This window comes from Neopelma chrysocephalum, unplaced genomic scaffold (genome assembly GCF_003984885.1).
Source record: "Neopelma chrysocephalum unplaced genomic scaffold, ASM398488v2 Primary Assembly neopelma1_104967, whole genome shotgun sequence".
Classification (NCBI taxonomy): Eukaryota; Metazoa; Chordata; class Aves; order Passeriformes; family Pipridae; genus Neopelma; species Neopelma chrysocephalum.
In genome coordinates this window covers 1-23,801 of record NW_020927296.1, presented here as the reverse complement: position 1 = coordinate 23,801, position 23,801 = coordinate 1, and the positions used below count along the sequence as shown (strand labels likewise).

Here is a 23,801-nt window from a genome sequence, read left to right as displayed (position 1 = left end):
GGCTGGCTCAGCCCTGAGCAGTGAATGCATCATGGAAGCTTTTTTTAATAATTCATTGCATGCCTGTGTCCTTCCTGCTGCCTTTCCTGCCCTGTGGCACCACTGGAGTCCTGCCCACAGGGGGACAACAGCTGGAGGATGTGGCCAGATGTGCCTCAGCTGGCACCCCTGAGCTTGCTGGTGAATCCAGCTGACCACACCTCAATTAACACATCCAGCCATGTCCTGGGCACAAACCCATGTCCTGGGCACAAAACCACGCCCAGCCAGCCTGTTGGGAAGCACTGGCTATTCCTGAGATCACAGTATTGAGTCTTTTAGTTCCTGATATAAATAAACCCTGTCTGCACTGGGGATCTGATGGTGGCAGGACTATGTAGATCTGAGATTTGGCCTGAGGCTAAATTTAGGAGGCAGCATCCAGGCAGATGTGGATTATAGCCTGGTAATCTGTTCTAGTGGAAGATGTCCCTGCCCATGGCAGGAGGTTGGGCCTAGAAGAGCTTTAAGGTCCCTTCCAACCCAAAGCATTCTGTGATTCTATGATCTGGAAGCTGGGTGGAAGAGGGCAAGGAGGAAGCTGGGCAGAAAAGGCCACCTGAGGAAGTGGGACAGTGGACAAGCAGCAGGACATGGCTCTTGGCTACAATTCAGAGTCCTGAGGTTGTGGTCTACAGCATGAAGAGGATCTGTGACCCTGAAAAATGGAGTTGGTAAAGGTCTCAAGATGAACCTGGTGGGGGAAAGATAAACCAAGCACTGCTGAGCCTTACTTGAGGGCTTACTCTGCCCCGAAGGAAGGACATAAAACTCATAATTTTTCTGGTTTAGGCACTTATTTGTCCTGAGAAAACACCTGCTTTGGCCAAGACTGCAGCCTGGAGACAGCAGCCAGGTCTCCAGACTGGGACAGGCCAGCAGCTTGTACAGGCACTTGGTAAAGGACACAGTTCAAGTCATTGTCACAAATATACCAAAGGCAGCACACTCTGGCAGCCTGGCAGGACTCTGACATAAATGAGGTCAATAAATAACTAGCCCTGGACTTTTAGGGCTTTTTAAGACCTTTGAAGTTCTCCAAAAATGCAAGTAGAAGATGCACCATGAGGGAAGGTGATGTCCTGGTGATGGAGGAGCACATCCGCCCAGTGTCAGGGGCATCACGGGGACAGTCTTCACCCCACCACCTCCTGCCAGGCCTTATTGATGAGACAGTCACCCCAAGGTGACAGTGCAGCCCTTTACAGGGTCACCCTGGCAACCCAGACAGGTCTGTCCCCTCTCCCAGCTCCCCCAGTCCTTGCTGTGGGCATTTAGGGTCAGCCTTGGGGGTGGAGGTGAAGCATGGTGACCTCAGCTTGCTCCTCCTGACAGTCCCCTGTGTGCCACAAGGGTGGGTGTCCCAGAGGTGATTCCACCCCGTGAGGGCACCCTCTGTCCCCTCTGAGCCCTCGTTGGGGGGACCTGCCACCCCACAGCTGCCTGTGTTGCCAAGGGAAAAGCTCCTCTGCAGGTGCTTGTGGGCACAAGTGCCCAGGATTGGGCTGATGCTTGCCATCCCAAGGGATAAATCCTCTCCTCCTCCTCTTCCTACTGCCCCTCTTCCTTCTCTCAGGCATCCTGGAGAAGGCTGGGCTTCACTGTCCTTTTGCACCAGGGGCATGCACATTGTTGTGCCTGTGCCTGTCCCTGTCCCAGGCAAGGTGATGCCTCCTGCGACGGCAGTGAAATACACAGAGGAGCCCTCAGCTGAATCTGGGGAGAAGCTGCTGGGACGGGATATGGATGGGGGAAAAACAGGCTCCTGTCCTGCTCCATCCTCCTGTGCCATTCCTGCAGCGCTGGCGCTGGGTTTGATGCTTCCTCCATTCCCCACTGTCAGACCAGATTCAGCCTCCTGAGGAACAATGTCCCTCATGGGGGGAGAAAAGTTTGCCCCAGACTCAACTCCGGTGGGTTTCCCCATCATCCATCCTCCAGGATAAACCTCTCCCACGCCACCATCTCCGAAGGCTGCGTTGATCACGGACAGATCTCCTGTCTTCAAGGCCAGCTTTACCAGCAGCCAGTGGTGATGGTTTGTCCAGCTGTCCTCCAAACACCCTCTGGACTGCAGGAGCAATGAGCTGTTCCCATTTTTTGGATCTGCTGTGGTCCCTTCCCCTGACAAAGACTCTTCATCTCCCGAAATTCCTGAGCTCTGCCCAGCTTGGGAGCTCTCCCCAGAGACCTCATCATCACCCGCTGCTGCAGCACTGCAGGATGTCTCCAGGAATCCCTGCCAGATCTCTGTGGACTTGGGATGGAGCAGGCTGTAATAAACCACCAGAGCTGTGGCACCTGGAAAAGAGCAGAAAGGTGTCAAGGGATGAGTCCCAGGAGCATTTGGGTGAGATGTGGAGAAGAGGCCAGACCTCACTGCCACCTCTAGATCAACAAGCCCTTTGCAGAAAAGGTGCTGGACATCAGGTGCCTTCTACTGGTACAGACATCAGATTCCTTCCTAGTCCTATCCTAAACTCATCCAAGGGCAGAGGGATTGCTCCTTTTCCAGCCCAAACATGCCCTTTCTTGATCACAACTGATCTGCGTGCAGCCTGTCTGGGGGGATGCACAAAGCCCAGCACACGTGGGCATTACAGCTTCCCTTTGCTCCCAACCCACAGGGAAAACATGAGCCTGGTCAGCACGGAGATGCTCCGAGGGCTGGAGCCCCTCTGCTCTGGAGACAGGCTGGGAGAGCTGGGGGCGTTCACCTGGAGAAGAGAAGGCTCCAGGGAGACCTTTAGAACCCCTTCCAGTGCCTAAAGGGGCTCCAAGAAAGCTGGAGAGGGGCTTTGGACAAGGGCCTGGAGTGACGGGAAGGGGAATGGCTTAAACTGAAAGCTCAAAGAAACAAAGCAAATCGTCTGATGCAACTAAAATAACTGACGATGCTCATTTACTCAAACTTCTCTCAAATGTGCAATCCAGGCTCTAAAACCCCCAGATCTTACCTATTACAGACCCTGACATGACAGCCCCAGTCACACCCAGGCTGTTCCTCAGCTCTGCCTGCAGGAACCGGGTGGCCAACAGCAGCAGGAGCGTGTTCTCCATCAGCATTATCTGCAGAGCAGAGGGAAGAGAGTCGTCACATTTACCCTTCTGATGCTTTTAGATGTGCTTCTGATGACAGAAAACATCCAATTTCTAATTTTCATAAATTCACAGAATCACAGACTGGTTTGGGTTGGAAAGGACCTTAAAGCTCATCTTGTTCCAACCCCTTGCCACAGCAGGGACTCCTTCCACTAGACCAAGTTGCTCGGAGCCCCATTTAACCTGGCCTTGAACACTTTTTCTGTTTTATTTCGTACCTAACATACCAGTTAAAACATAAAAGTTGTTGACCTTAACTTTCTGCAAGTTGTCCACCTTTTTTTACCAGGAAAAATAACCCTGACATTGTATGGCTGCCTCTAAAAAAACGAAACCAGCAGAGAAGGTGCATCCACCTTAGAGACCATGTGGTTTTTTATCCACACTGGATTTTCATCAAGTGGTGATGTGAGAAATGAGAATGGAGAGTCTGAAGCTTCTCTCCAGCAGCTGCATCCGTGTGGAGTAAGGAATGCCCTGGGTACTTACTGCATAAAATACAGACACCCTGGTCTTGGAGGGACCGGGTCGGACATTGATGTAGCAGAAGATGTACACAGCCCCCAACAGGCCATTAAACAGCCTCCAGCGGCACGGCTGGGCCACAATATCTGTCTGCTGGGCCACCAGCCAGAAGGACATGAGCAACCAGTGGACACCTGCAAGGAGAAGGGACTGTACAGGCAAAGCCGTTCCTGGGGAAGGCTGCAAACAGCTCCAGCACCAGGAGCATTGCAGGGCTGACCTCAGGGTGGGATGTGGGGAAGAGGGATCTCAGGTCTTACCTGCCACAGCAAAAACCCAAAAGGAGTAGAGCCTGGCAAAGAGCACCAGGGCCAGGACCCTGGTCCCCAGCATCCCTGTCCTCCAGAGCATCAGGCAGAGCATGGCCCCAGCTGGCAGGCTGAGGTGGCCAGGCTTCAGCAGGCAGGTGAAGTGGCTGTAGGAGGCCAAAGCCCAGGAGAGGGAGAGCAGGGACAGCCCTGCGCTGACACCTGCACAGGGACAGGGCAGTCAGTGCTCTGAAGGATGCCCAGCTGCGCTGTGGGGCCATATCTCAGTGTCAAGGAGCTGTTGGTAGCATGGCACCCCAAAATAAGCCAGACACCCCATGGTCCTGCCAACAGAATCATGGAATCATGGAATCACAGAACGGTTTGGGTTGGAAGGGACCTTAAAGGCCATCTAGTCCAACCCCCCTGCAATGAGCAGGGACAGCTTCCACTAGATCAGGTTGCTCAGAGCCCCATCCAACCTGGCCTTGAATGTTTCCAGGGATGGAACTGGAGTATTTCAATTAGTTTATGCTAAATCTGGTCTTCTTTGTGTGCTCAGCATCTGCCTGTGGAAATCCTCTGACCACTCTCTCCCATGGGTAGATCTCTGCAGCCCCAGGGCAGCTCCATCCTGGTCACTGCCATCGGACCAGAGATGACCTTGCACACCCCGAATTCTCCCTTTGCACACCTTAAAGTTCACCTTTCCTGCAAAGTAGCCCCAAACCCCTAAATGCTCAGCACTGCAGCGTGATTAGGGCTGGACCACCAACAGGAACATGCTGGGTTCACACCCAGCCAAGACACTGCGCGTGGATATTGCTCGTACAGACTGTACTGGCCAGGAGAAGCCACGGCTGGCTCAGAACTCCTCTGCGTTCAGCCACAGCAGATCTTGCAGCCACATTTGTCCCTGGTGCTTTGCGTTGAGGCTTCCCAGTCCCTTTGCAGCTTTCTCCTTCACCCAGAGCCCACCCTGTGCCCTGCCAGGTGGGCACATGCATCCCTCACCCAAACACATCATTCCTATACAATTCAAAGCATCCTCCTGGGAACTCCCAACTTACCAGGGATGAAGCCCACTGGGTCAACAGCCACAACAACGTAGGCCTGGAGCAGGAGGTGAGGAAGGGTCTGCAACAGGGCTTCCAGGAGCTGCAGCACACACACGTCCCCGAGCTGTGTCAGCACCTCCCCAGCACGGGCACTGCCGCCTGCTATCCGCAAAACATCCCAGTACCTGCAGGAGTCACCGTGCTGGGATGTCCACCCTAGTTTTGGCAAGTTTGGGACCGCACCTGGGTTTGGGGGGGTTGGATGGGTCACAGGGAGCATCTCTCACCGCTTCCAGAGGCCCAGCTGGAGGAGATGGAGCACCAGGAGCCAGCAGCTGGGTGGGTGTCCGTCCGCCCGGAACCAGAGGATGCTGAGGAGCTGAGCGGCATAGCCGGGCACCACACAGGCTGTGGTCAGCCCAAACCAGCCCAGCTGCCCATGGACAAGGTAATGGATGATGGCACAGAGCCCTGGAGAAGGGCAGAGAAGCACCACTGAGGGATGCCACAGCCACACAACCCAGCAACTGAGAGGTGCCACCCACAATCATAGAATTCTTGAAAAGTTTAGGTTAGAAAGACCTTAAATACTATTCAGTTCCAATCTCTGCCAAGGGGTGGGACACCTTCCACTATCCCCAGTTGCTCCAAGCCTCATCCAACCTGGCCTTGAACACTTCCAGGGATGGGGCAGCCAAAGCTTCTCTGGGCAACCCGGATCTCACCACTCACACAAGGAAGAATTTCTTCCTAATATCTAATCTAAATCTACTCTCTTTCAGTTTAAAGCCATTCCCGCCACAATTCCGTCTCCCAGTCACCGAGGGGGTTCGCAGCCCTTGTCCCAGTCTTATCTCCAGCTGCCGGCTCCCGGTTGCTTGTCAGCCGTGGCACAGCCACCACCACCGAGGGGCCCGGCCCCAAGAAGGGCTCTGATAAAAACCTCAAGCTCCAAAGTACATAAATAAATAAATAACATTTTAAAAAGTGAAGAAAACCCCCAATTTTTCATATTAACCCCCCCAGAGACCGGCTATGTCTGCTGAACGCCCCAGCCCGGGGACGGAAGCGCGCATCTCCCCCCTCCGCTGGAGCGCAGGGATGATTCCCCACTCCCCGGTCTCCAGGGGTGACCCGAGACCCCGGAGATGGCGGTAGAGGGGCCGCTGCCACCTTCCCGCCCGCCTTCCCTCCCTCTTCGGGGTGGCGCAGCCTCCCCACAACCCCGCGCATCCTGCGCGCATCCTGCGCGCTCACTCACTCGCCCCGCGCTCCGCCGCCAGCAGCGCCAGGCTGAGCCCGGGGATGGCCCCGCGCATCCTGCGGAGGAGGAGGAGAGGGAGGAAAGGGAGGGGGAGGAGGAGGAGGAGGAGAAGGAGGAGGAGGAGGAAAAGGAGGAGGAGAAGGCGGAGGAGAAAGAAGAAGGAGCCGCCGAGGCCGGTGCCTCCCCGCCCGCCCTTACCCGGCCCCCCCCCAGTGCCCTTTCCCGCCGGGCGGTGTGACGTCACGGTGCTTGCGTCACACCTCGGGGGCTTCACCAGCCCGCGACCCCTGGGGCCACTGCGCACTGGCACAAGCCCATCCCGGTGTCCCCCAGGTTGTTGCGCACTGGCACAAGCCCAGCCTGATGTCCCCCAGGCTCTCGTGCACGGGCACAACCCCACCCACCCCGATGTCTCCCATGTTTTTGTGCACTGGCACAAGCCCACCCCGGTGTCTCCCAAGTTTTTGTGCACGGGCACAAGCCCACCCTGATTTCCCCTTGGTTCTTGTGAACTGGCACAAGCCCACCCCGATGTCCCCCTGCGCGATGCCCGCCATGCCCCTGTGCCGCAGGGATGAGCACTAGGTGGCAGCCGGGACATGGTGTGCACGGACCCGTAAATTAATCCGGTTGTTTTCCCCCCTCCTACCCCAAAGACAAAACCTTTGCGAAACGAGATCCCAACCGTCGGTGGCTCCAGGGGCCCTTGTGTGTGCAGAGATGTGGCTCATCTGCTTTTTATCACAATTCCCAGCCCTGCAGCCTCCATCCCTGATGCTTTTCAGGAAATAAATCCCCAGCAGGTCCCTACAGGAAAAGCCACGGAAGGGGGGTTTAATTAGGTACAAATATCATCTAAGGTTTTGTAATTGCTTTTGCAAAATCCTGCAGGAAGCTCCCAAAGCTTTGTACATCGGCTGGGCTGTTGGATGTGTGTGTTCAGGGGCTTTCACACATTTTTTTTATTTTTAACGATTGTTTTTGGAACTCTGAGAACAAAGCTCAGAGTCTGATACTTAACAGGAGCCACCAAACTGCTCAGAGATGCCCTTGCCTGGTTATCCCTTCTCATGGGAGCATCCCCAGGGTTTCTGTCTGTGTCCAGCACTGCTTTTTACCATAACTTGGCATCTTTGCATCTTCAACTCCAGTGGTGAGGTTGGGGATCAGTGGGTTAATGTTGTCACTGGTGGAAGGGACAGTCCTGTCCCACTGCCATGTCCACATTCATGTTTCATTAATTAATAATGTTGAGCTGTTGGGCCTAGCTCCAGAGAAGCATTTTAATACAGCCAAGGGTTTAATTAGGGCTCTGGAGCCAAGTGAAGCTCAGCCTTGGTTGTCTCTGAGCCTTGTCCTCCACAATAGCAAATACGCAGCTGCCAAATGGCCCATTCCTAGAAAACCCTTTTTTTTTTGCATGCAAAGCACAACTGAGCCTCTAATGGGCACCAAAGCCTTTTCCAGAGCTGAGGGTGGGATGTTGAAGAACCATCTTTGCTTGCAGATCCAGCAGTGAAGAAGCTACAAGGGTCCATGCAGGCACAACGTGGTGTGATCCTTCTTGTTACTCACAGAAGACATGTGAGAACCTCATCATCTCATCCCCCTGCCCTCCATCATCATCATTCCTGGGAAGAACCCACCCCAGGGTGTCTCAGCTGTCCTTTCTCAGCCTCTCCTCCTGCTCAAAGGCTGTATTCCAAGCCGGGAATAAATTTCCATGCCACACGGGTCGTGCTGTTATCGCCCCAAAACAATGCCAAGCAGAAAAGGAGAAAGCCAGAAGGCCTTCCAGAAGATATTCCCAGAGCTATCCACCCTCCCCAGTTTCACTGCCAGCTCCCAGTTGTTCTGGCTGCCTTCCAGCCACTGGTTTGGCTGTGCTTTTCTCTGCTGGACTTTGGTGTTCAGGAACCTCTTCTCATAAAAAAAAAAACTCTCAGGCCTCCAACAAAGGTACATCCTGGAGAAGAGTAGCTCTGCTGAGACATTAGAGCCCCTTCCAGTACCTAAAGGGCCTCCAGAAGAACTGGAGAGGGACTTTGGACAAGGACCTGGAGTGACAGGACAAGGTAGAATGGTCTTAAGTTGCAAGAGGGAAGGTTTAGATTAGATAACAGGAGAAATTCTTGTCTATGAGGGTGGTGAGGCCCTGGCACAGGTTGCCCAGAGAAGCTGTGGCTGCCCCATCCCTGGAAGTGTTCAAGGCCAGTTTGGACGGGGCTTGGAGCAAGCTGGGATAGTGGAAGGTGGCTCATCAGCCATCTCCATTGATTTTGGTGTAGCACCTTCTCCAGGCATAGTGACATTACTGCACAGCACCAAACCAAAGGAAAAAAATCATTATTAATAATAATAATCAAGCTCTCCAAGCCCAAGCTGTTGAAACCTTAATCACTCCTTCCATCTATTGGTTTGAAAGTCCTTTGTACCTGCGAACTGAGGCTTCTCTGGGCAACCTGTGCCAGGGCCTCACCACCCTCACAGGGAAGAATTTTTCCTATTATCTAATCTAAACCTTCCCTCTTGCAGCTTAACACCATTCCCCCTTGTCCTGTCACTCCATCCCGTGTCCCAAGTCCCTCTCCAACCCTCCTGGAGCCCCTTCAGGCAGTGGAAGGGGCTCTCAGGTCTCCCTGGAGCCTTCTCTTCTCCAGGTGAACACCCCCAGCTCTCTCAGCCTGTCTCCACAGTAGATGGAGCATCTCCATGGCCTTCACTGGACTTGCTCCAGCAGCTCCACATCCTTCTGACATTGTGAGCCCCAGAGCTGGACTCAGTGCTCCAGGTGAGCTGCCTACAGGTGATATCACACAGACCCAGCTGCCCCTCACATGCTGTGCCAAGTTTCTGCCCAGGTGTTTTGCCACACACCCTGTCTGCAAACACTTCACAACACCTTAGAGAAGGTTTTCAGCGAGTAGTCCCTCCCTGGTGAACTCAGAGATCAGGTCACATCTTCTGCAGGTCACTCCCTTGCTTGAGGTGACTGAGCAGAGAAGTTCTGAGGGGTGATTGTGGGTGATGTCAGGAGATGCTGAGATCACGTTTTTATGGCTGCAAGATGGTGATTCTTAGAACAACTAGTCCAGGCACCCACAAGAACATTTGCCTTCCTGGATTAGGTGCAAAGGACCTAATTCCAAAGCTGTCTGTGAGAGCTGCTCTTTAAAAGTGACAGTACAATTAGGTTTAACCACCTTGTGGGACTAAATGCATTCAACATGTGAGTACTGAAACTCAAAAAAAAACCCCCTAAAATGAGGAAAGAAAAGCACCAAAAGGAGCAGTCCAGAGAAACAAGAAGCCTCAGGCAGCCTGAAAGCTGTTAAAAAAGGCTGTGCTAGAAACGTCTATGAAGTATTTGCTTTGACTGGGAGAGAAAACAAAGAGATCTAAGAAAAATCCCTGCAGGGCACGAAGGGCGAGTCAAGGGAGGTTCTGGCAGGGATGAGCTCAGCAGGGCTCATGCAGCTGGCAGAGGAGAGCAGCAACTCCCATGAAACGGGTCAGATTCCAGAAGAAAAAAGGTATAAAAGGAAAGTGAAGATCCCATTGCAACAGACACCTGAATTTATAGAAATGTCTGTAAATCCCTGGAAAGCAGGAAACCATTGGGGGAGTCCTTGAGAAAGGAGAAGGACTCTTAGGGATGCTGTGCTCAGTGCACTGCTCTGCCCATGGCAAGAGAGTGAAGGCTATAATAAAACTGAAATTGCTGAGCGTGGGCTGTAATAATTTCCATAAATAGATGTGGCTTAAAATATCTTACATACAGTGCAGGCAATTAGTACTAAAAATGGTTTGGTGCAAAAGTTTAAAAAAAAAAGAATCACTTTTTTTTTTTTTATTTTTTTACTCCTAACTATTAGATTACTCTTTTACTCTCACTTTTTTCCCTACCAATCTCTAGTGCAGATCTTTTCCACGTTCTTAATCAAAATAGAACTGCCCAAATTTTCTCTTCCAACAGTAGAAATGATGTAGTATTAATAACACCTCATTAACACTCTTCCTGAATTTCCAAAGAAGAATTAACTTCCCATTTAACATAGGTTTAGGTGGGTTTTTTTAACCTAATTCCAGTTGATAATTATTTTCCTTTTAGGGTGATAGAATGTTCATGTTTTTAAGGAATTAATATGAAACCTCTGAAAACAGATGGAGACAGCACTTCTCCATAAGACTACTGCAGGCATTTAAGGAGAAATTCCTGCCAGGATTTATGTGGTAAATTAAATAACTGGCTAGTTCATTAGTAACACTCAGATGCACATGACTATCCTCATCAAAACCTGAAGCACATCACTGCAGAAGGCAAAATTAATACCTAGAGCTAGAAATCATTGCATATCCCTCAAATACTGGTTGACATTGTGTGTATATATTATAGATATATATATATATATATATATATATATATATATATATATATATATTAGCTTCAGGTATATAGTTTCCTTCCATGCCACAGGAACCAAAATAGTGGATGAGAGGTATCCTTTGAAAGATTCCTGCTCTGTGGACATCAGCTGGGTAATTCCCACCACGTACCATTTCCCTGAGGGTTCCCATCACACAGCACCAGCTTCCAATTGAGATGTGCAGAATAATCACCCAGCAGCAGGACAGCCTGGATGGCTGGTTTTATTTTATTCATTATGTTTATATATATATAAATAAAAATAAAATATATCAAGTTTATGATATATATGTATAATATATGCATATATCTTAATAACATATTATGTAAAATATATCTGTTGATTATATATTTATATATTACATCTATTATATAAATATATATTATATAAATATATATTGTATGTTTATTATTTATTTATTTTATCATGCTGGAGAGCAGATGCCACCAAGCCTCAGCTGGCCAGAAGACAACATATGGCCCAGAGACCTTGACTGAGCTGCTGTGGCCCATGGGCTGCTCAAAGGGAGGTGGTTCAAGGCAGTTTAAGCCGCTCAACCCATTTCCCCAGTGGATGCTGCAACACTTTGAAAGCCAAATCTTGGTTTCTCATAGGAGGATGGCAAGAAAGAGGATTCACTGTGTCACCCCAAAGTCACAGGGACTGTGTGATTGGCCAACAAAAGACGGTGGAGATCAACCATCCTCCACCACCCTCCAGAAACAGCACAAGGCCACGCTCTGCTCCTTCATCTTCCTGCATTGGGGTGGCTGACACTGATCCAAGGATTGTTCCAACCTAGAGCCTCCTCCTGCCTGGTAACAACCGAAATCTTCTCATTATTCAGCCTCTCTTAGAAAGTTTTGTCATTCTTAAACTGGCTGGAAACTTCATATCTTTCACTTTTAGCTGCATTTCACTGTTTTAGCCTTAACTGTGCAGTGACTCCAGTCTGACAGGAGTCAGTTCTGGAGGCTTCTAATATTGATAAGGGAGAAGAGTTTTTGTTGGCTGCAGGAAATGTAAACACTCAAAAATTTATCCTGGAAATCATATAATTCTTGAGGTGAAGGAAAGGCAATAGCCACTAAGAAAGAATAAGGAGAAACTGGATTTTGATTTAATTGTAAAGGAACTTTTTCTGCTCTTTTTTTTTTTATTAGAAAAACTTAAGAACACACATTGGGTTGTTTTGTATAAATATGACAAAAATTTCTTATTTTTCTATTTAAATTAACAGCTTTAACTTCCATAAAGCAAATCAAATTTATTGCAACGCATTGCAAAGTATTAAGAAATCAAGAATAAATGTCTGGGTGCTTAATGCATTAATCAAAAGGGAGTTTAAAATAGTATTTTCTGCATGGTACTTTCTTCCTATGCCATGATCCTGTGTATGCTCCAGGGAAACCTTAGGACAACAGACATTACCATAACAAAAATGTGTAACAGCTCTTCTAGATAACTCCTAGGTCTTGAAGAACATTTCTGTGTGTCACTTCTAACCCCATGATAACTGTGGAGGGACCACCTTCTCACTGATGTCTTGGCCTCCTTTCTCTGTAGGGACCCGAGTTCCCAGCCCACCCTCTGCCATGAAAATCCTTCCCTTTCTCTTTGGTCTCCTCTTGGTGGCATTTCATGGAGCTGCAGGTAAGGTGTAAATGAGGATGGGGGACTATAGAGAAGGAGGTGCTGGTGTCTTACAAAGGTGTCCCGTCCCCTTTGGGATGTGGCCAAGCTGCCTCCTGCAAAGAATCTTCATACATGCCATCAGAACTTGTTGGCAGACAACAGATGATGCATGAAATTAGTGGGCAAACACTCCAACCGTCACTTCAGTGCCTTTGCTACTCCTCTGGAAGTCCAGTCTGAGGTGAAAGCATGAGGGGAAACCCCAAAATTGCCATTCAGCACCAGCATTTTCCCTGTTAGAGGCTGCAGACTTACACTTAAATCAACTTGTTTCTGAGTCACCCTACAACAACCAAATCAAATCATAATCAAATATTTTTAGGCCACACAGCAAATAAAAGGAATCTGGTCCCATACTCTCAAAATATTATTTGTTTCAGGAGTTTGTTCTTGCAGTGAGGAGGCAGAAGATGATGAGTTAGGACTGAAATTCTACTGGTAGCATCTCCTCAGTGGAGAAGCCTGTGCAATCATAAGTGGTGGTGTAAGGCTGTGCCTCTTAGGGGAATGCAAAGGAGTCTGGAACCCCAAACCCACCCTATTATCCAGGAAAGGGGTTTGTGTTTTAACACCATCTCTGAAAATGGCACCAATGCAGTTGCAGGGCACTCTGTGCACAAACAAGTGCCCGGTGAAGTTTTGGGGTTGATCTCTGTGGGAACAGGGCTGAAAGTGTCCTTTGGGGGAGTAAGGATGGGAAAAGACTGTGATGGGCTGCAGAAGACCAGAAGACCAGTGTCACACATATCCCTGAAGGGATTTAAAAGATGTGGCACTTGGGGACATGGGTTAGTGGTGAGCTTGGCAGTGCTGGAGGAATGGTTGGACTCGATGATCCCAGAGAACTTTTTCAACCTAAATTATTCCATGGCACTATAATTCCATATGCTTGTCTGATCTTATTCTTACCTGGGCCTCTGCTTATGGCAGTTCTCACAGGCAGGACACAGGGCTAAGCATTTCTTTGGTCTGTTTTATGTCCTTGTTTAACACACAAATACACACAGTGGATGTTTGGCCTGTTTACAGTAGGACCTTTCTTCTGAATATAAAAGGCAAGAAATTTCTCTGGAAAAAAAAATACTTCTGAGAGCTCAGACTGCTCACAATCATCTCTGCAATGTCCCACAGAAAGATAGTTTGGCACCAGAAGTGTTTTATTCACCCTTCTCTTTTATTTCTGCCTGGGATTTTCTGGGTCTTGCTGGGTGTGCATGCACCAGTTCACTCACATGCTGGGAATCTAACACACCAGGGATGTGCTGGATCCACTGTGAGTGTGTAATATCCACTATCTGTGTGCTGGAACAAGCTCTCCTCTCTCTAAATATGCTGGACTTAGTGTAGTTCCACGGATGAGCTGTGAAACTGGAATTAATTGGTTCATGTGCAGTCATTCAGGTGCATCCAGAACATATCAGCTGCCAGGCTACCTCTCTATTAATCAACCAAACAGGGCCAGGCATCAGGCTGCCTAATTAGCAATCTGCTCCCTGGGGTTCTTTTGATCTCTGACAACTAGCATTGCCATAGAAAAAAAATTGTTCTGGCTGCTGGCCATTCCCAAAAGGTAGTTTGAATGTGGGGATGCTATTTTAATGGAGAAGATAGTTTAGCCATGTAGGTAAGAGCAATGCCAGGCTGCCAGGCCTCAGACCCAGAGGACAATGCCTGGTTTGCTGTGTTTGGTAGCATGGAATTGTTCTACATGGATTGATGAATTTATCCACATATGGACAACCAGGACCTGTTTTGAGACATAGCTGAAATTTATAGGGAGGAAAATAGGCCAAATCTATAGAACCATAGAATCATGGAATGGTTTGGGTTGGAAGGGACCTTAAAGATCATCCAGTCCCAATCCCCTGCCATGGGTAGGGACACCTTCCACTATCCCAGGTTGCTCCAAGCCCTGTCCAACCCGGCCTTGGACATTTTCAGGGGCAGCCACAACTTCTCTAGGGAACCTGTGCCAGGGCCTCACCACCCTCACAGGGAAGAATTTATTCCTAAACCCTAATATAAATCTCTCCTCTTTTAGTTTAAAAATTTTCCACTATTTGTCCATGTAAAAAATCTCTCTCCCTCTTTTTTGTACAAGTGTGAGCCTCCCAGTCAAGCTGGTGCCTCCCTCCTTAAGTGTGACCTAAAAGACTTTCAGAGCTGCTAAGTGCCCACTTACTGTTTTATACCAGGTCCCTGGTGTCTATCCCTAAAATGTGAGTTCCTAAAGGAGTCCTGGGCTTGGAGACACAGTTCTTACATCTGAAGAAGGAATTAGAGGATATGCTTGGTTGTTCTGCCCACTGACCTCCTCTGAGGGCTACGTTAAGACTGTGTTTGGGCACAGGTGTGACACGGTCTCAGCTCACAGGAATTTAGCAAAATGCAGAACCCTGACAGAAACAACTGTCTCCTGGTTTTGTTTGTTTGTTTGTTTTTTAAGGTAGAAGCCTTGCAAGACCCGTAAAACCTTACATGGAATGTGGATACCGTGGGACTTTCTGCCACAGTGGGAAATGCCCTCGTGGCAACGCTTACCTGGGGTTGTGTCGTTTCGGGTATAATTGCTGCAGATGGTAAGTTTAGGATTTAAATGGGGCAAAGATGGCTCCCCAAATTTTCAGTTGAACCCTGAGTAAGACTTTCCTCATCAACATGATTCCGAAACACCCTTTCCTTTGTGCAGGTTGTAGTGTGGCTAATTGCAGAGAATCTCCAGGGATGATTGCTTTTGGCATTGTTGGATTCGGGGAATTGTTGTACCAGTCATCAAGGATTTGTCATTCTTCTCTCAATAAAAGCAAGATTTAGGAAGTTTGTATGGTTGTTTGTTGTCATTCATTTTTCCAGAAGTCTTATCTGCATTCAGAATTTTAAGTGAGAATTCTGAAATCAGGCTAAACTTACTAGGAAAGCCTAGTTTACCAAAATATTTCCCCATCTTGGGTTACTGATTGAATGAATATTGGCATGTTCTCCACACATCCCTGCTAGGGATCCTCTGCCGTAACTAAAACTGGGATCTGTCATCATTTCCATAGGGAGCACAAAAGTCTTCTCCTGTGTGGATGCTTCATAGAACCTCTGCTGTGAAAACTTTCAGTTCCCACCTCCTGGTCCAAAGCTTTCAGACCTGAGAACAGTATCTTCTTTCATTATAGGAACTAAGGACACACAGAGCAGGACAAAGGGAGGCAGGTGACCCCAATTTGTAATTCGAAGCCTGATTTTACCTTTGGTTATTCTGTCTGATATAAATTCGGAGTAACTCTGCAAAATTTATATCGACTGCGGTTGCAAATCAGGAGATCTGAGCTAGACTTATGACATTGCTTGAGACAATTAGACAACGTGTACAAGAGGCCAACACCTCTGTGACTTTGATCACTTTTCTTCTAAGAGGTTCATCCTGTCCTGCTCTGGACCATAACAGAAAACTCAGAAGGTTCAGGTTTCTTGGTGAGCTCCTGTCTCTCCAGCTGCTCCTGCACCACCGAGAACATCCTTGTGCAGACAAGGACTTGTGTAGGTTGGACTTGATGATCTCAGAGGTCTTTTCCAACTTAATTGATTCTGTGATTCTGTGATCCTTTGATCCTTGTTGCCCAGAGAATCTGTGGCTGCCCCATCCCTGGAAGTGTTCAAGGCCAGGTTGGACAGGGCTCTGAGCAACCTGGTCTAGTAGAAGGTGTCCCTGCCCACGGCAGGGGGTTGAACTAAATGATCTTTAAAGGTCCTTCCAACCCAAACTATCCTGTGATTCTATGAAGGTAAGAGCAGTAATGGTTGGCTTTTAAGGTACACAACAAACCCAAATACCTACATGCAAAGGACTGACTTGAAGCCCTGAGCTCCCCATTTGTTGCAGATCATCTGTTCTCCCTTCACAGAATCACAGAATTTTTAGGGTTGGAAGAGACCTCTGGAGATCATCCAGTCCAATCCTCCTGTCAAGGCAGGATCACGTGGAGCAGGTGACACAGGAACACGTTCATGTGGGTTTAGAATGTCTCCAGAGAGGAAGACTCCACACCCTCCCTGGACAGCCTGTTCCAGTGCTCTGCCACCCTCAAGGGAAAGAAGTTCTTCCTCATGTTGAGGTAGAACTTCTTGTGTTTAGTTTACGGCCACTGCTGCTCATCTTGTCCCTTGCCACCACTGAAAAGAGTTTGGGATCATCCTCTTGGTACCTGCCTTTGAGATATTTATATGTATTGATCAGATCCCCTCTCAGCCTTTGCTGCTCTAAACTGAACAGGCCCAGCTCCCACAGTCTCTGGGCCTGTTCAAAGCAGATGTTTCTGCAAATGACTCTGCCACCATTGAAACCACAGCCTTGTGAAGGGCAGGAAACTGGGCCAACGGCCACCTCCCAGGGATTCCCCTGGATGGAAACCTGAGGAAATTGCCAAGGGGAACCAAACCAGCAATTTACAGTTTATGTCCTAAGAAGTTTTGCACAATCCACGGAAGGTGAGTGTTTCTTTCACAAACTGGAATGGCTCAAGATGCTTTGCTCAAGGACTGAGGACTTTGCAGAGAGGTTTCAGCCCTTGTTATTTTAGATTCAGCTCTGGAGACAGTGTCTGGAACCACCATCATGCAGAATACATCCTTTATCATCATGCTTTCAGTTCACCACCACAAATAGCAGCCCTTGCCTTCATGACTTGGGAATGGCCTCAAGAGCCAGCCTTGAGTGAAACACATGCTGAAACCTCACCCCCTAGGATCCATGCTGCACATCTCCTCTCTGCTTCTTATCCCAATTCTACTGCCCTAGCACTCTGTACCTGTTCAAATTCATAGAATCATAGAATAATAAAATGGTTTAGGTTGGAAGGGACTTCAAAATCATCTAGATTCAAGTCCCTGCCATGGGCAGGGACACCTTCCACTAGACCAGGTTGCTCCAAGCCTTGACCGACCTGGCCTTGAACACTTCCAGGGATGGGGAATCCAAAACTTCTCTGGGCAACCTGCTCCAAATTTATCTCACAGCTCTTCCCAGGAGGTAGAGATGGTATTGAAGATGGATTAGATAATGCCAGGCAGATTATAACTGAACTGGTGGAGTGGGACTGTCCATGCCACAGCCAGATGTGCAGTGGCTAAAACTCATTTGAGACACATATCAAGCCCTTGGTGGAATGGCTGGTCACACAAAATCACAGTTTGTGCCTCTAGGTTTCTACTACATCCCAATTAATCACAGAATCATAGAATACCCTGAGTTGGGAGGGATTCACAAAGATCACCGAGTCCAGCTCCTGGCAATGGCGCTGCTGTCAGTCTTTTAGCACAGCCCCTCTCCCTCTGTGCATGTCTGGGAGAGGACATTGTTTCATGGAAAAGAAGTGTGAAGAACAGGAGATCTGCTCACCCCAGTGCCCCAGCAGACCTCTTTGAACATGTAAGAGTGGTGAGACACTGGCACAGGTTGCCCAGAGAAGCTGTGGCTGCCCCATCCCTGGAAGTGTCCATGTCCAGGTCAGACAAGGCTTGGAACAACCTGGTCTAGTGGGAGGTATCCCAGCCCATGGCAGGCAGTTGGAATGAGATGACCTTTAAGGTCCCTTCCAAGCCAAGCTATCCTGTGATTCTATGATTCATACAACCACTCAGGGACCACCCATTACTATGCACGAGTAGGTTTTTAACATACATACACACACATATGCTCAATGAATCTGCAAGAAGGCCGAAAACATATATGAAGATGCACCACCAACACACTGAGAACCAGTAAAGGGTTACATACAGCAAACTCCACAAAACAAAGACACAATTAAAGCTTGTCCTTCACGGGGCTGCCAGTTGGACGGAGATGTCATCTCATGTGGCATCTTCCCAGTTATTTTGCAGTGAAGCATAGAGAGCACGCTTCACGTGGGGGGAGGAGGACAGAGCTCCTTTGTGTTGTGAAAGCTGATTGCTGGCCAAGGTCTAACGAACAGGGATGCTGTGTGTGTCCCAAGAGGTGTCCAGCAAACCACAGCACCGAGCGGCCCTTACGCAAGGCGGGATGACACAAGATCCCTGGCTGCAGGCCTGGGAATCCTTCTCAGAGGTGTCAGAGGAGGAAAACTATGCTTCTTATTCTCTGGCAGGGGAAGAAACAGGAAAAGGAACTTTTTGGCTGGACATTTTGAGGTGTCAACCATCCCAAGGGACACTGTGCTACGTGGAGAGACCAGCTGGCTTGGACCAAACTGCTGCCGCCGGGAGCTGAGAGGCTGCGGGAGCTCCTACCCCTGGGCTGTTGAGCTCATCCTCCTGCCAGTGACTGGTGACATCCCTTCTCCTCAGTTCTGTCCCTGAGCAGGTGCTACACAACCCGCAGGCAGGGATCCTCCCATTCATCTCTGCCTCCTTTCTCTTCTCCCCAGAGCTGTGACACTGCTGGCGACTCCCAGCCATGAGGATCCTGCCTGCCCTCTGTGCTCTGCTCCTCCTGATGCTCCTGGGAGTGACAGGTAAGAAATGTGGAGGAGGCAGTGGAGGGTTTGTCCTCTGTCGGTATTTTGTAGGGAGGATTTGCCAGCTGAGCTGATGAGTCACGTGTGAGTTCTGCTGGTGGCTGTGCCATCCTCCCTGGGGTCCCTCTCATCCCATACCTTTAAGGAAAGGCTCCTACTGCAGGTTCTGCAGTTGGGACTGGAGCTGAAACCTTGTACTAAAGCTCTTGTGCTCCAGGGATGAGGTTTTGCCACCATTTCGATACCTCCTGTCCCTTGCCTCTCTGAGTCAGCAGCACTGGGCACAGCAGCCCTGCTGAAGAGGAGGAGGTGGGAGGAAGGCAGACCTTGCCTTCACCTTTGGATTCTTCCCTTCTTCCAGAAGGGAGGCAGCAGGCATGATGGAGAGCCTCTCCCAGAGCCTGCTGAGGGGTGGTAGTGACCGTCCCATCCAAGTGTCATAAACATCACCTTGATTTCTGCTGCAGGTACCTGTTCGTGGCGAGGGACAGGCAGGTCTGGACCAATGTTGGCCACACAGGGAGTAGGGGTTGTGCTCAGCACCTCAGCAGGGTTGTCCTAAAGGTCTCCTCTCCTGGTTCTCTGCAGGTCTGTCCCTGGCTCGAGGATCCCACCAGGAATGTGAGCGTCGCGGGGGCTTCTGCTCCCACCGGTCCTGCCCTCCCGGGATCGGCCGTGTTGGCCTCTGCTCTGAGCAGGAATTCTGCTGTCGGATGTAAGTTCAGGGTAGCTCAGAGGGCTCTGGGGGGTTAGAGGTGAGGCTGTTAGAGAAAGAGTGGGGGGAATATGCAGCCCAAGGGCATGGGGACATCCCTGAGCCCTCACGGCTGCCTTGGCTGGGACAGGCACTGCCAGACCTTTCCTCCTGCAGGCGATGGTATCCCTGAGAGGCTCCTGGATCCCTGGTGCCAGTCTCTGAGACCAGCCCTTGTCCTCTCTGCGTGTTCAGGATGATGCTGCGTGGAGACACTGAGCACCGCCGGGAGCAGCGACAGCCCTGGACAGCCAGACCATGATCCCATGGGAATCCCTTTAACCCAGTGTCCCCAATACAAGGTGGTGGTTTGCATTCCCGCTGCCAAGATTTGTGTGTGTCCTCGGTGTGCATCTCTTTCCTCTGGCTGCAGGGAAGGGCAGAGCAGATGGGGTGAATTCCTGATAGACATGGACTCACAAACACCCCCCCTCCCCATCCACCATCTCTCCAAGCTGGCCCAACCACACCAGCATTCCACCCATGGAGGGGGTGGGGGTGGGGGTGCACGTGACACCCACAGGGAGCCCAGCACCAGCCTTCCCGCTCAGCAAGGGCACCCCTGCATTTGGGTTCAGGGATCGATTGGTTGCTATGACCCCCCTAATTTCAGTGGGTGGCCTACTGGTTGTCCCCTGCCTCCCAAACCTGGTCAGGAGTCCTCGTGGGGCTGTTCCACTGGGCACACACATTTGGGTCCATCCTCAGCTGTGGGGCCTGGGTGTGTGGCACCACGGGGGTATTGTGGGGTCCAGGGGTAGCTGGGGGTGGGGGAAGCCATTCTGCTCCAGAGGAAATGGGGATTGATGGCTGTGCCATGGGGCTTCTTAGGAGCTTGGGATTGAGTTAGGGGTCAGTGCTGGGGGGGGTTCAGACCTGGTTATAGGCTTGGGAGGCTCAGTTAGGAGCTCAGGTGGGTCGGCATTGTGGATGATCCTTGGAGCAGATCCACGATGCTCAGCTCAGGGGTGCCATGGGAGTGTAGGCACTGCCATGGGTCAGTCACCATGGGGGCTGTGGGGCAGGAGGCATCCCACTGCCTCCCACCAGGGAACAGGGCAGACAGGGCGTGGGAGCAGCCTCTGCCTGAGACTTTGGGCATCTCCATGGGGATGGGCCAAAGCCAGGCCGGGATGTCAGCTGTGGGTACACATCAAGGTCTGGATCAGCAGGGCCGAGCTGCCTCTCTGGTGGGGTCCAGCACAAGATCCCCAGTCATGGTCTCCCTGCAGGGTGGACGAGAAGACCTCTCCACACTATGAAGTGTCCTTGGCTCTGCTGGTCCTGGACTGATCCTGAGCCTGGTACCAAAGTTCCCAGGACTTTTTACATCCACAAAGACTTAACAATGGATGCCCAATCCTACTTCTGTGGATTGATGCTCAGGGAATATCCCCATCATGCATCAAGGCCGGGTTGAAGAAGCTTTGAGCAACCTGGTTTGGTGGAAGGTGTCCCTGCCCACGGCAGGGGGTTGGAATGAGATGATCTTAAAGGTCCTTTCCAACCCAAACTATTCCATGATTCTATGTGTGTCTCTGATAGATGGCATCAGACCCTGTGTCCCTGATGCATCCAACCTCAAGCCCCTTTGTTTTCTCCAGGATTCAACTCCCAGAACTTTGGTATCTCTGGGCAATGGACCAACACTCCTGGTGTTCTCTCCCATACCCAGTGGTCTGGTTTGAAGCTTGCTAGAGGACTGCACAGCCATGGACACATACCAGAGACAGATTGTTTGTACATAAAATGGTTAGAATTAAAGTTTACTTGGAATACAGGACAGATTATGGTGATCAGACATAGGGCATGGCCATGCTTACTTGAGCTGGGCCACAAGACATGCCACAAGGGATGCCTTGCTTCTTTCTATCCTATCACCTGCTTTTTCATGATCCACCTTGATCTTTACCTTTCTGAAACATCACAAATTTCCTATAAATCCACAAATTCTCTTGATCAAGTCCACATCTCCAAGGCCTACTAAGGCCCTATTCACCTTCCTTCACTAATCTCCCTTAGTTTGCACACCTTTACACGGAGTTTTGCTTCTGTTGAATCACATTTGCAGTTTTTATACCCAGAATGGCAGTTTTAGGAGCAGTGCATTCAGACAGGGTGAGGTGAGGGGTGGTCTCACCTGATTGCTTTTCTTTTGTCCGCTGCTGTTGATCTGAGTATGCATGAGAAAGACAACCTTGAGCTTGACACTTCCCAGCATGTCAAACGCAACTCACCTTGGCAAGGATGAAGCTGTTAAAAGAGAAGAAAACCAAAATATTTTGCATGTTTCTGCACGTCACACAGCACCAGCTCACTGAGTAAAATGACAGGAAAGGAAGAGACAAATATTTTATCTTTTTATCACAGGATGATTTGAGGAGGAAGGGACCTTAAAGATCATCTTATCCCACACTCTGCCAAGGACAGGGATATCTTCCACTATCTCAGGTCGCTCCAAGCCCTGACCAACGTGGCCTTGAACACTTCCAGGGATGGGGCAGCCGCAGCTTCTCTGGGCAACCTGTGCCAGGGCCTCACACAGTAAAGAATGGTTAGAACTGATTTCTACTGAAGTCTGCATCAACCAGCTTGCTCTGCCCATCCCTGGCAGGTCATGTCAGGCCACCACAACCTGTGTGCTGCTGTGCAGGGGGTGTCACAAGACGTGTTGCAGGAGGATAATGGTGACATTGCAACAGCCCCAGGAGGCCCCTCAGCCTCAGCAACTGCATCAGGAAGGGACGAGGGGAAGCCCCAGCACCCCCACACAGATGGTGGCTTTCTGATTGGCCCAGGGGAGATGTGTCAGCAAGAATAAGGGAATGTTCCTGCAATCTGCAATCATATAAAATCAGAGCATTTTGGCCAAAAAAGTGCTCCTTGGACCCAAGGTCATCTAGACTCAAGTGATTCCTCTCGGGTTTGTTGTTGCCTGGACACCAAGACCTTCATCAGGTAGGTAACTGTGGGGTTTCCTGGAAAAGAATCAGCTTTGGTAACGGATTTCCCAGAGACTGAGACATGAGGAAATACTCCCAAGGTTTGCAAAGCGGCACTAACATAACAATTGTGCTTAAGAGAAAGGTAGAGGAAAGATCATGTGCTGTGGTTGGAGGCAGCCCCTCTGCAGTTTGGGGAACCCCAGTGCCCAGGCTTCTGCACCCCCTGGGGCCCTCCATGTCCTCATTGCCTTGGTGTTCCCTCTGCAGCCCTGTGAAGAGCCAGGAGAGGTGGATCAGCCATGAAGATCCTGTACCTGCTCTTCCCCTTGCTCCTCCTGCTGGTCCAGGGTGCTTCAGGTGAGAGGGCAAATGGGGAGATGGGAGGGGATATAAACCCTCATCACTGGGTCCCAGGAAGTGACCACATCAGTTGGAGTGATGTGAAGGGTAGGGGAGATTAAGGAGAAAGGTGGGTCTCCAGTGATTGTCTGAGTGAAGACAGACAAGGGGTGGAAGGAACCCCTGGAAATAGAAGCCTGGCTTCTACTGTGGGTCAGGAAGGGGGTTGTGTTTCATGCTCCAACCTTGCACCCAGCTGTTCCTGTTTTGGTGTCTCTGGATGATCTTTTGCACTGTGGTTGATCTTTGCTGTGGGGAGGCTGGAGATGAGCCCATCTATTGGCCTGAAATGCACAGGGTATATCAGCCTTTTTCAACCAAACACAGCTCTCTCATGTTATTGCCTTATTTGTTCTATGTGTATCTTTCCCCATGGAAACCTGAAAAGCAGCTGGATGCAGACGGCGAGGGGGATACTGCACTTATGGAAGATGCAACTTCCCTGCGAGACCTATTGGAAGATGTACCCTGTATAGTGTGTGCTGCAAAAGATAAGGTCTGGATTCCTGGCAGAGGGAAGAGTTTCCTCCTTTGTCCAGAAAAATCTATTACAAATTTGTTTTGTGTCAACGCCTGTTAAATACTCTCCTGCATTTATGTTTTTTGGGAGAGGTTCAAGAAGGAAGGCAAAAGCCCTTCTGGGTTTGGACCAGGCCAGAGTGGGGCTGCAGGAGCCCCAGGTCAGCCAGTGCCTCCCCACCCTCCTCCAGTGCCAGGAGGCTCATTCAGGTTTGCAGAGGACTCACTCAAGCCAACAAAGAGTGAAGCATTTACTGTCCTTGGGCAGCACTGAGGATATGATCCAGGTTTTGCTGCATCTGCACAGACTTGGAGTCAGGGCTGCCACCACTGAGATAACTCAG

General features: G+C 50.0%; 1 protein-coding gene and 3 long non-coding RNA genes across 4 annotated transcripts; 3 read left to right on the top strand and 1 right to left on the bottom strand.

Moving 5' to 3' along the window:
- Positions 1–508: 508 nt before the first annotated feature.
- On the bottom strand, positions 509–6,291 carry LOC113962093 (XK-related protein 5-like). The gene is made up of 7 exons (XM_027672907.1): positions 6,234–6,291; positions 5,260–5,443; positions 4,985–5,157; positions 3,927–4,136; positions 3,631–3,800; positions 2,997–3,108; positions 509–2,340 (listed from the first exon to the last, which is right to left on the bottom strand). The coding sequence occupies exons 1-7, from the start codon at positions 6,289–6,291 to the stop codon at positions 1,250–1,252; spliced, it is 1,998 nt and encodes a 665-aa protein (XP_027528708.1). The 3' UTR covers positions 509–1,249.
- An 8,559-nt stretch (positions 6,292–14,850) lies between these two features.
- Positions 14,851–15,178, top strand: LOC113962096. Its single transcript, XR_003532440.1, has 2 exons — positions 14,851–14,937; positions 15,048–15,178. It is a non-coding gene; the product is annotated as an uncharacterized LOC113962096 (long non-coding RNA).
- Positions 15,179–18,330: 3,152 nt separating this feature from the next.
- LOC113962095 lies at positions 18,331–19,922 on the top strand. The gene is made up of 4 exons (XR_003532439.1): positions 18,331–18,650; positions 18,751–18,837; positions 19,429–19,555; positions 19,712–19,922. It is a non-coding gene; the product is annotated as an uncharacterized LOC113962095 (long non-coding RNA).
- Positions 19,923–22,464: 2,542 nt separating this feature from the next.
- LOC113962097 lies at positions 22,465–23,452 on the top strand. Its single transcript, XR_003532441.1, has 3 exons — positions 22,465–22,552; positions 22,807–22,896; positions 23,330–23,452. It is a non-coding gene; the product is annotated as an uncharacterized LOC113962097 (long non-coding RNA).
- The last annotated feature ends 349 nt before the right edge of the window (positions 23,453–23,801 follow it).